We start from the raw sequence: 12,921 nt of genomic DNA, 5'->3' as shown, positions 1-12,921 counted from the left end.
ACACACATACATAGATTCTCTGCAGGAAGTCACAATATGTTTAAAGTCTTTGTGTTGAGTGGCGAGTCGCATCGAGAGAGAAACAAACCAGGATAAAAACACACGGCCTGTTTCACGCTCACAAAGCAGCTCATAGATGTAAACAAACGCTTAGAAAAATAGAGTATATTCACAGCAGAAGCTTTTGCACACACACACACAAACATACCTTTACAGTAATATTGTATAGACCTCTATTATTTTCTATATACAGCTAGTTATAAATACTACAAACTAACCCGAACAGAAAACTGACTGCATTACTACACTTTTAAAAACACTTACTACATTTTTATGCCGTGTTTACAAATACAGACATCCCCAAAAGGAGGTTTTCTCAGTTTTAACTAATTTCTGGGTACAAATTATTTCTGAAAAATATGTTTAAGTAGGTACACATACCCACACACACACACACACACACACACTCTCTCTCTCTCTCTCTCTCTCCATTTGTGTATTTCCTCCAGGTTTTCTTCCCGTTTATAACACACAGAGTCTGAAGAGATTCTCGGGAAGCACTGGTTTGTAAAGCACTTTCAAATGGTTTATTTACAGCCTCTGTCGGTCAGAGAAGAAGCAGTGTACATACAAAATAAGAGCAAACTCCCTGAGTCTTTACAGATGAACAGTCAGGAAGTGATTCTGTGACAGACCCGCAACACAAACACTGACATCTACACATATATATATATACTGCATACAGACACACAAACACAGGATCCATAAGAACATGACACACGGTCAGTCCTGCTGTGGACAAATACAGCAACATCAGATGAAAGGAAGACGGCTGCGGTTTCTCCGACAGAATTCAGGACTGATGCAGACTGACACACTAAAGACATCTTACCGGTCATTCATCTACAGAATATTAACAGTAAAATCCACATACAAACACTAATGGCATCTGGTCAGGAAGATTGGTGTTATTCAGAAAAGCATGTAAATAACAGGAATGAGTGCAGGACAGACCATCACCATTAGGAATAATCTTCTGACACACACACACACACTCTGGTGGGAATGAAGTCCAGCTCATGGTCCGAGCGAACGGATGTCAGTGGATCAGTTGTTCTGTATGCGTTGGTGTGATCCTCTATTCTATCCCTGGGAATCAGTGTGTGTGTGTGTGTGTGTGTGTGTGTGAGAGAGAGAGAGAGAGTCAGTTGGTTCCTCTCTAATGCTGAGAGTTCTGCATCTGTTCGTTCTGCAGGTTTCCATCGCACTCTTCCTCCTCCTCTTCGCTCACCAGGAACTCCTCAGGAGGCCAGCGCAGCTCCCCGCTCTCCACCTCGCCCTCCGTCGGCTCCACCACGATAGACGGCAGACGGTCCTTCAGCTTACAGCAGCGCTCGAAGTCTGAGGGATCCGGAAAGATCTGAGCAGATAAACATCAAGAACATTCAGTCAGATTACACACACACATACACACTCACTCACTCACTCTCTCTCTCACACACACACACTCTCATACACACTCACTCACTCACACTCTCTCTCGCACACACACACACACACACACACACACTCACAAACACACACACTCGTTCTTCCCCTGACGTCCTGAAGTCTCGTTCGGCTGAATTCTGGATGAAGTGAGGTGTATTTTTAGCTCGGCATCATTCAGTGACATACATGGGCGGCAGGGAAACCAATAACACAATTTGGGCAACCCGCCAGTGGAAAGAACATTTGTGTGTGTGTGTGTGTGTGTGTGTGTGTGTGAATGATGAGAAAGAAAACAGATGAAAAGAAGGACAAGAGACATGTTCTATAACAGGAACTGAACCATGAGACCCTCGTCTGACCCCCCGATCCATAAACAACAGCAGAGCATGAGACTGAAAATCCAGACTAAAAATAACCATCAGCCATTAAACTCTGAACAAAAACCCCAGAGGAAGGTTTTCAGCCCTTCATTCTAAAAAGAGACTAAATGTTTCCACAGCACCTCCTGAGACGGTTCAAGACACCGGAAACTCCAGCACACACACACACACACACACACACTCACAAACACACACACTCGTTCTTCCCCTGACGTCCTGAAGTCTCGTTCGGCTGAATTCTGGATGAAGTGAGGTGTATTTTTAGCTCGGCATCATTCAGTGACATACATGAGCGGCAGGGAAACCAATAACACAATTTGGGCAACCCGCCAGTGGAAAGAACATTTGTGTGTGTGTGTGTGTGTGTGTGTGTGTGTGAATGATGAGAAAGAAAACAGATGAAAAGAAGGACAAGAGACATGTTCTATAACAGGAACTGAACCATGAGACCCTCGTCTGACCCCCCGATCCATAAACAACAGCAGAGCATGAGACTGAAAATCCAGACTAAAAATAACCATCAGCCATTAAACTCTGAACAAAAACCCCAGAGGAAGGTTTTCAGCCCTTCATTCTAAAAAGAGACTAAATGTTTCCACAGCACCTCCTGAGACGGTTCAAGACACCGGAAACTCCAGAGGAGCTCAGATGAGTTCATGACACGGTTCAAATCCTCATGAACGCTAATGGCAGACCTTCTCATCTCTAAACGCTCAGGTGAAGCATTACAGAGTCAGAACTCATTTGCACTTAGAGCATCCAAATATCTAGCAGACAGGAGGCTGCGATGAACAGATGCGTTTTATTCTTCACATGACTTCACATGGCTATATGACTTCTGCAGTGTGGAGAACACGGACTGAATCCATCATAAAAAATGGAATTTACTGCGTGACACGGAATGAATTTGGCAAATGTTGGATGAATAAATCAAAAGTAGGGCTGTACACTTAATCAGATGGTGATACGGACTAGTGCGTGTGAAGTCGGTTAAAATAATAATAATAATACATATACAGTTTTTTAAAACCTTACTGAATATGATACAATTTTGTAAACCTCTATTGTGCAGCCTTTTAAAATAAAAGGAATTGTTACATTTCCATCGGATTACATTTCAAAAGTTTAATTAATTCGTTAAAGCTTTATGCATTTGTTTGATACATTTACATCGCATTCAAGGTTTACACTTTATCAGTTCATGCATTCCCCGGGATTTAACGCAAGCACCAAACTCTACTGTTACAGGAATACTGTTTTGATAATACATTTGCAATCAATCATAAAACAGAATGCAGAAAAATTAAAATAGACAGCACAGGATTTCTGAAAACATATTTCATGGGGCTCTAATATTGGTTTTAAAAATAAATATTTTGGGAAACTATTCAATTGTTGAAGTTTTATGAATTCAACCGATTAGACATCCGTCTTGATTATTAAAATGTAATAAAAAAATGAAAACAGAGAAAGCAGAATTTGGGATAACATCAAATAGAATTTCGTAAAAAATCTAAATGAAATTTGGGGGGAAAAAACAACACGGATTTTATTAAATTTTACCGAATTAAATTTATTTGAGCGTTCAGGAGCAGCTGGAGCTGCAGACCCAAGCAGACAGGCAGCGAGCAGACGTTACCTGGAAGGTCAGGCGGTCTTTGCTGGGACTGAGCCTCATGTCGTCCATCGGTGTGGCGCTGATCATCACGTCAGTCATCACGGCTCAGCTGCACAGGACACACAACACACACAGTTACTCTCAATGCACGCACATCACCAGCAGAGTCTCTGCTAGAACTGAACGAACAGATCGCACTGCGTTTGAGAAGGATGCATTCTATCACGCAGTTATACAATAAAACAAACTCAAACCAGTCTCTTGCATCGAGCATGTTTCTTACCGCACGGTAACTGCTTTCTGAGCACAACAACATACAGGAAGCCCTTCATGAAGCATCCTCAAGCGCAGCTTCACTCTTCACCACACTGGAAACCCCCAAACCATCAGCTCTTCTGCAGCTCAACACGTCCGTTTCTGTCCATGCAAAGCATGCTGGGATCTCCACTGTCCGACTAATAAAAGTCACTCATTCATTCCCAACGCAAGCGGATGAAGTGAACATCCATCTGACCCATGCGAACCGAATCTCTGAGCTCAAATCTGCTCCGACTAAAGGCCGGACAGCAGGTGAAGTTAAAGGGGTCACATGATGCGATTTCAATTGTCCCTTTCTCTTTGGAGTGTTACAAGCTGATTGTGCATAGATAAGATCCCTAAAGTTGCAAAGACTAAAGTCTCAAATCCAAAGAGATATTCTTTATAAAAGTTAAGACTCGTCCACGTCCTCCTAAAACGGCTCGTTCTAACACGCCCCCACATATCTACCTCACTATGTGGGAAGATTTGCATAATGACGCCCAAATGTGCACGCAAAGAAGTTTTGAGCAGTGTAGAGTAGTGCTTGTAGTTTGTCATTTCTCCGATCACAAATGCACATGGTTTTATGTTTACGCGGCGCGATGCAACACAACGTGTAAAAAGACAGTATAAGTCATTATAATCAGTAATTATGTCCCCACTGGATGCAACAAATGCCTGGTTTATAATGGGTTTTAATGTGTTTGTCTCGTCGCTCCGGCCGGACAGGACATCATCACAGTATGGTGAGGGGCGTAACATTTCCGTCACACGCTTGAGGTATTCGGCCAATCACAACGCACTGGATAGCTGGCCAATCACAGCACACCTCGCTTTTCAGACCGATGAGCTTTGTAAAAATCGGCGCGTTTCAGAAAGGCGGGGCATAGAGGAGAAACAATAATGTACAGTATGTGGAAAATAATGTGTTTTTTGAACCTTAAACCGCATAAACACATTTCATTACACCAAATACACAACATAATGTTATTTTTAGCAACGTCATATGACCCCTTTAAGTAAAGTGGAGCGTAGGATGCTAAAGATGATTGAGATTCCCTCATCCATGAGTCAAAATGTGAAACACATTGCATAACTGCTAACACGTTAGAAACAAGACGACGTCAGCGGCTTCATCCACCATGGGATAATCCCAAAATCTCCCGACTGAATGAAAATGTGAAAGCCTTTCATTTCACTAATGACCAATTACACAAGAGTGAGCGCAGATCTGATCACACTCATAGCGAGAGTGAACCGTGGGCGTGCATGAGGCTCGTACAGTGCAGACACATGGAAACTTCCCACGGCTCGGGGTTCAGAAGACTGGCGGATCGCTCCAGCGCTGCAGGTGTTCAGAGGTCAGATCATCATGACACTGAGCGCGAACCCTACGAGCCGAAGAGCGACACACTAATCTAGGCTCCTGGAGAGACTTCATATCTGCTCGATTGTCAAGTAGAACAGCAGAACTGTTATTTTTATATTATACTTTTTTCCCCCGTCATTATTTAAATTCATGTATTTGGCAGACGCTTTTATCCAAAGTGACTTGCATTGCATTCATGGTTTACACTTGATCAGTTCATGCATTCCCTGGGAATTGAACCCATGACCCTGGTGTTGCAAGCGGCATTCCCTACTGTTTCAGTGACAGGAATGTTTTGCGTAACAGGAGTTTGTTTTGTGTAATTTTGTTAACGCAATCATGTAGGGGTGTAACAATGGAACTATAATCTGCAATGTTTTCTTTATATATGTATATCGTGTACATTATTATGTGCATATGTATTTATCTCATATAAGATGCATTTGGTTGAGTTACGCTGCAGAAGCGCTTCATTGTAGGCCTCCTATACAGTGATTATCTCTACAGCGCGAGCAGCACAAACAACAATGCAGAACATTAATAACTATGACTGGGACGTCATATTCATAACATAACAATGAGAGCAGTATTATAAAAATGTTGTGAATTCTTAGTTCACTTGTGCTTGATCTTGTGCAATAAAACCAGGGCCTGAATTTTCGGGATTGCGGCCATTGTGCGTAATTCTACACATTCCCGCAGGTTTTGCGATTATAAAGCGGGAAAATCCCACAAACATTACATTTCTGCACTATAGCATGTAGGTTGAATCCAAACATTCAAGCTATTTCAACCCTTCCTAAAGCATGCGCGCAGACAAAGCACACAGCTGCCTCTCAAACAGCTCCGTGTCAGATTGAGTTATTACATATTTGATTAAAATCATTTCCTTATTGCCCAGCTATTCCATTTTATTTATCCATGGCACATGCATTTTTATATGTAGCCTAAGTCCAATGACTTGTTTGCATTATTTAGGTATTATTTATTTTAATTTAAGGCAATAGATTTTTTGGTCTTTGGAACTTTTAAAGTCTCATCTGTGTCCCTGCAGCACAAGAGCAGTGTTAAGTCGCTGGGGGATATTTGTAGCAATAGCCAACAATACATTGTATGAGTCACAATTATACATTTCTCTTTTATGCCAAAAATCATTAGGATATTAAGTAAAGATCATGTTCCTTGAAGATATTTAGTAAATGTCCTACCGTAAATATATCAAAACTTAATGTTTGATTAGTAATATGCATTGCTAAGAACTTCATTTGAACAACTTTAAAGATGATTTTCTCAATATTTAGATTTTTTTGCTCCCTCAGATTCCAGATTTTCAAATATTGTCCGATCCTAACAAACCATACACCAATGGAAAGCTTGTTTATTCAGCTTTCAGATGATGAAATTGACACTTAAGACTGGTTTTGTGCTCCAGGGTCACATTTGTTAATGCTTTAATCAACATGAACTAACAGAGAGCAATTATTGTTATTATTGTTATTAACCTCCACAGCAAACAGAACCCAACCGTGGCTCTAAAACCGTGAACCGTGGCATTGGTTTACCGTTACACCCCTACAATCATGCCACTAAAGTGTTCTAAACTGACGTGATGGGACTCGTCCCTGAAGCTTTTTCTCACACTGGCTATTTAAAGTCTAAACTCTGGTACAGCAGTCAGACAGAAACCACACAGACAGAGACGCAGTGATGGCGAGGCCAATGCCAAACCGAGGCAGGTACTCAGAAGCACTCCAGATTCCAGCTCAGGGGATTTTCCACAAGCTCCCAAAGCAGCAGCATTGATTTCGTGACACGGCCTCCCAGAGCTGACGGGACGATCCATGTTCGACCTTTACTCCACTTTCCATTCACACTGTTGGATGATTTTAAATCCAACAAAACTGAATACTATTTATCGGTTTATATTTATGAATGATCATTAGATGTCAAATAATGAAACGCATGAACACAGAGGCCATGCTGATCCACAGCTTCAGAAAACGTAACAAATGTAACATTCAAAGGCATTTGTACAGATATGGACTGTCGATTAAATCGATTTTGTTTCACATTTGGTTTGTGTCAGTGTCATTTAGTATCGAGGTACTAATATAGTTTTTCCCCCCATTTTCATTTTAGTTGCATTTTTAGTAATTCTGTCTTTTTTGTCATTTTTAATATTTATTTTTTAATCTCAGTATTATTTTATTTCAGTTAACGTTTATTTTATTTCAAGTAACGAACATGTTTTTAATGGTTAGCTTCTGTAATAGTCCTGGTCTGTGTTCACTTATGATCTGTGCAAATGTTTTCTGAGAGCTGTTTTCAATCAAAAGTGTTTTCTTGGTCTTGTGTTTCTTTACTTTGCCCTGCTGATGCTCATGAATAATCCGGATGAGCAGTGACTGAAACCTGAAAATTATTATTATTATCCGAATACATCACAACAGTAAAACATTTGACAAACATTTCAAGTTGATTCTACATTGCATTAAGATTCCCTTCTTTGAAAGTGTGACTGGATTTGTAAAGTGCTCAAATCACTGGGATCCCTAGCGTTGTGTATTTTCAGCTTTATTCGAATGCGAGATGTTAATATCAGACTCAAATTCCCCACCACATAACGAGTTCATAATGACAGCTCAGTCCAACTAGACCACTGCAAACCCAAACTAGAACACGTCAAACTAGATCACGCTCATTAGAATGAGTCTGATCCACTTCATTTACTCTCTGTCTGAAATACTATAATTTACAAAAATATCATGTGAGTGAATGTTATTCATTATCATGTTTTCAATAACGCCGGACCATTACATCAGAGCAGCTCATAAAGACACTGAATTAAATGATGTGCAATAGTGACAGTAGCAGTCAAAACTTAAAATAAAGGTTTGAAAACTATGCTGATCAGAATCAGATGCGCTCGATAAGATAAGAGGTTTCAGATGAGAGACAGTCAGTCAGAGAAAGTGTCTCTCTCTCTCTCTCTCTGGCTCCGGTGAGGAGCAGTGACAGACCGGAGCGATAAACACTCAGCGCTGCCAGTGATATTTCAGCAGAAGAACGTCTAAACATCCTGCGCAGAGAAGAATAACAGAATATCAGCCTAATAAAACACAAAGATCACAGAGGAGAGGAAGAGAGAGCCGAACAATCCAGCCTCCTGCTAAAATAATTCAGACAGAGAAGAAACGCAACCAGACTACAGAACCACGGCTCAAACTCAACACACACACTCAACACACACACACACACTCCCTCACTCAGACACACACTCACTCACTCACTCACACACTCCGTCACTCACACTCACACACTCTCACTCACACTCACACACTCTCACTCTCTCACTCACTCAGACACACACTCACTCAGACACACACACACTCACTCAGACACACACACACTCACTCAGACACACACACACACACTCACACACACACACACTCACTCACACACACACACACACACACACTCTCTCTCTCTCTGGCTCCGGTGAGGAGCAGTGACAGACCGGAGCGATAAACACTCAGCGCTGCCAGTGATATTTCAGCAGAAGAACGTCTAAACATCCTGCGCAGAGAAGAATAACAGAATATCAGCCTAATAAAACACAAAGATCACAGAGGAGAGGAAGAGAGAGCCGAACAATCCAGCCTCCTGCTAAAATAATCCAGACAGAGAAGAAACGCAACCAGACTACAGAACCACGGCTCAAACTCAACACACACACTCAACACACACACACTCAACACACACACACTCACACACACACACTCACACACACACACTCCCTCACTCAGACACACACTCACTCACTCACTCACACACTCCGTCACTCACACTCACACACTCTCACTCACTCACTCACACACTCTCACTCTCTCACTCACTCAGACACACACTCACTCAGACACACACTCACTCAGACACACACTCACTCAGACACACACTCACTCAGACACACACTCACTCAGACACACACTCACTCAGACACACACTCACTCAGACACACACTCACTCAGACTTTTATGGCCTATTCTTTCAAAACGCCCCACTGTCTGAAAGAGACATTTCTGTGTCGCTCAGTCCAGCTGGTTTACTGTACCAGGATTTATTTCTTTACCATTGTCCTCTCTTTTCTTAGCTCGTGTGTTTAGGCTTGTCGTTTAGTGCTTCACCTGCCATTGATATGAAATAAGCTCCCATGTGTGCCGTGTGATCGAGGAGGGTTTCTAGTGTGATTCTACGCTTTGCGATTTACAATAGTATTCACACACAGAGTTTGTTATATTTGAAATGATAAAATAATGCAAAGAGTATTATGCCGCTGTGTTTGTGAGCATCTGTCGACGCAGCTTTTTACTCGACTGAGCATGTTGAATCATCATTAGCTGTTAAGCATGCCGCTTTAAATGCTTAAGCTCTTTAAAGCTGGATGAATTCTGATTGACTGTCAATGTGTTTATCATTCATCAGCTGGAAAAAAAAAAAATAATTCTAAAAGTCCAATGATGTTGCTCATTTTTGCCATTAATGGTATAGTTTTTGGAGTGGACTCTGCTATACTTTTAAGTTTCAAATCCATTTTTAAACTATACCTTTATTGTTATCATTATAGTTATTGTGTTTAGTGCGAACGGGCCGTTAGACTGTGTAGTGTGTTAAGAGGCACTTTTTGGACCCAGATGACACTTATAATTATTATCAGTTATTATTTTTGCTCAGTTTTTAATCATTGTTATTGTTATCACGGTTGAAAACAGTTGCGCTGCTTCATATTTTTTGTGGAAACTGTGATGCATATTATTTTTTAAGATTCTTTGATGAATAGAAAATTTTAAAGAACAGCATTTATTTGAAATATAAATCTTTCGTAACATTATAAATGTTCAATTTAATGTGTCCTCGATGAATAAAAGTATCAATTTCTTAACTTACCCAAAACGGTGTATCACAGTTTCCACAAAAATATTGCGCAGCACGACTGTTTTCAACATTGATAATAATCAGAGATGTTTCTCGAGCAGCAGATCAGCATATTATACTGATTTCTGAAGATCATGTGACACTGAAGACTGGAGGAATGATGCTGAAAATACAGCTGCACATCACAGAAATACATTACAGTTTAACAGATATTCACACAGAACACAGCTGTTTTACATTCTAATAATATTTCACAGTTTTTACTGTATTTTTGATGTAATAAATGCAGCTTTGGTGAACTCGTGTGACACTGGCTGAGCAGAGCATCACAGGCACAGGTTCAGATCATTATCCTCAAACACAGCACAGGAGTTATGTCCACATCCAGACGAGGAGACGCTGTAAGAGCTCTTCTGTAGAGATGCTTCTCAGCTGAAACTGAATTGGTTTGATAACTGATGAATTTTACAACATTTACTGTGAAGCTGTTTTGAAAGCTCTGTAGAAATAATCAGAATGAGCTCGAACACTGGAGCTGTGACAAAATGTTAATTCAAAGAAAAATGATGCCGTGTGCATGTCCTCATATATGAATCTGCTTTTACATGCAAGCTCTCCATCAGCAATCTGTGGAGCACATGTGAAGGACTGCACTCAATGCGAGAGCTGCAGGAACTAAACTAATGATCTTCATTCCACAGTCACGAGGAGCAGGAGGTCTGGGGAGCTGCAGGTGAAACAGCACTGCTGGGACAGCTTCTGTGGTGCTGCAGATGGAAACACCCGTCTGTGGAAAGCGATTCATGACGGAACGTGACCTTTGCTTCTTCAGAGGAATGAAGACGTGACTCAGACTGACCGAGCAAGCCAAGCACACACGCTGACTGATAAACTGCTAAAGCAGCACAATCAGAACCGACGAGCCATATTTAGTGCCATAAGCTGGCCAAAACAACGCAATGCACGAGTTAAGAGAGGATGCTCAGGTCTCACCTGCGGGCGCATCAGCCGCTGCTAGTCAGTGGAAATATCGCTGGGTCTTCAGCCGGCGAGCGTCTCGAGCGCACCTCATCAGCTGCTGGGTCTCCGCGCGAGCCGCTGCGTGCGGGCTTTTATTCAGGAGGCGTGGCCTGTCGCGGAAGCCACGCCCACACCGCGCTCGCAGAATTCCTCAATGACGCCGAGCTTGTCAATGAGTGCAAAAGTGCAGGTTAGAAAACTCAGATCTGCGATGCACATACAAGAAAACACACTGAATGCAGCTGGAGATGCCGCTGCTTTTATTCTTTACATGCACAAGTAATTCAATGCATTTATAGAAAACATAAATTATAGTAGCATTTCAAATTTAAACTGAAAAAGTGCCATACAGTAAGCATTATTTCAGTAACGATAACAATAAGTTAATTAGACAATCCTTTAGACATATATGCTGCAGCTGACATCTACACTCACATGCACATGAAAAGAGAGAACATGCGAATAAACATGCAGTGTCTGTGAGGAAGGCTGGGGAACAGCGCCATCTCTCGGCTGGTCTCATCAGCTGACACAGAACAGATGCAGACACTTCAAAAGCTTCAGCAAAGTGAAGGAACAATGAGTTACGCTAGAGAACAATATTCCTATGAAACATGAGATATTATTATGAAAATATTGCTAATTATTGCTTTTTTCATTACGTGTGGCCCACAGATACAGTGATGCACACTGTAAACGCTCTTATGTCCATTTCACACACATACTGCATCAAGCACACTGGGATATCATTCTGTTATATCTTTCGTAACATAGTTGAGATTCATCTTTATACAAAGTTTGGTATAAAAAAAATACCTAAAAATGTATTGATGATTTATTGTTTTTGCCTACTCACGTTCATTCTTGTCTTTTTATCCTGGTCTATAGCATAAAATATCATTTTTCAAAATTGTAATTTGTTTCTTATGCTCTAAACAATGTAGTGACCTGAAAAAATACTAAATTCACAAAACCTTTTGTTTCTGGGCTTTAGGAGGTATAAGCACGGTTTTACTGCAAATACCACGGTAAGCCCATGTTACACCTCTCTTCATCTCCTTGCACTGGCTGCCGGTTGCGGCTCGCATCAAGTTCAAGACATTGATGCTTGCATATAGAACAGCCACAGGCTCAGCACCCGCCTACTTCCACTCACTACTACACATCTACATCCCCTCCAGAAGCCTGAGATCCGCTAGTGAGCGACGCCTCGTGGTCTAAGAACTTGGTATTACAACCACTTCTTGTGTCTGTTTGCCTCTTTAAGAAGAATCGCTTTATGTATCCCTCAATTGTAAGTCGCTTTGGATAAAAGCGTCTGCTAAATGACTAAATGTAAATGTAAATGTAAACTATGGTTAGTGCAGCAAAAGCATGGTTAATTTGTGGTTAGCATGGTTTAACTATAGTAACCATGTTTTGTTGCTGTTGTTTTTTTGTTTTTTTTGGAGTAAGGGATGTGAAGAAAGACAAGAGAGATTTAGAGCCAGATTTTAGTTTCTGTATGTGAAACTTAGCGAGCAGGAAACACAAATGAATGAAGTTATGTTCTCCTACATTCTCAAACAATCCAAAGAAAACATCTTTAAAACAGAAAGAAAATCAACTTACTCACAAACAACTCCAGACTCTCCACTAGATAGAGCTACAATCCAGCAGATCTCTGGACAGAGAGCACTGTGTGTGTGTGTGTGTGTGTGTGTGTGTGAGTGTGTTTGTTAGTGAGTGTGTGTGTGTGTGTGTGAGTGTGTTTGTTAGTGAGTGTGTGTGTGTGTGTGTGTGTGTGTGTGTGTGTGTGTGTGAGTGTTTGT

General features: G+C 41.2%; 1 protein-coding gene across 2 annotated transcripts; it reads right to left on the bottom strand.

The window, feature by feature from the left end:
- Positions 1 to 554: 554 nt before the first annotated feature.
- On the bottom strand, positions 555 to 12,785 carry LOC107601639 (protein LBH-like). Of its 2 annotated transcripts, none has more exons than XM_016293890.1 (3): positions 12,722 to 12,785; positions 3,511 to 3,598; positions 555 to 1,420 (listed from the first exon to the last, which is right to left on the bottom strand). In XM_016293890.1, the coding sequence occupies exons 2-3, from the start codon at positions 3,586 to 3,588 to the stop codon at positions 1,220 to 1,222; spliced, it is 279 nt and encodes a 92-aa protein (XP_016149376.1). In that variant the 5' UTR covers positions 3,589 to 3,598; positions 12,722 to 12,785; the 3' UTR covers positions 555 to 1,219. The 2 variants fall into 2 exon arrangements, with proteins under 2 accessions (XP_016149376.1, XP_016149375.1); XM_016293889.1 differs by lacking the exon at positions 12,722 to 12,785 and adding an exon at positions 11,084 to 11,179.
- Between the last annotated feature and the right edge of the window lie 136 nt (positions 12,786 to 12,921).

Source organism: Sinocyclocheilus grahami, unplaced genomic scaffold (genome assembly GCF_001515645.1).
Source record: "Sinocyclocheilus grahami isolate Dianchi unplaced genomic scaffold, SAMN03320097.WGS_v1.1 scaffold309.1, whole genome shotgun sequence".
NCBI classification, from domain to species: Eukaryota; Metazoa; Chordata; class Actinopteri; order Cypriniformes; family Cyprinidae; genus Sinocyclocheilus; species Sinocyclocheilus grahami.
This window is presented reverse-complemented; position numbering and strand designations above follow the sequence as displayed.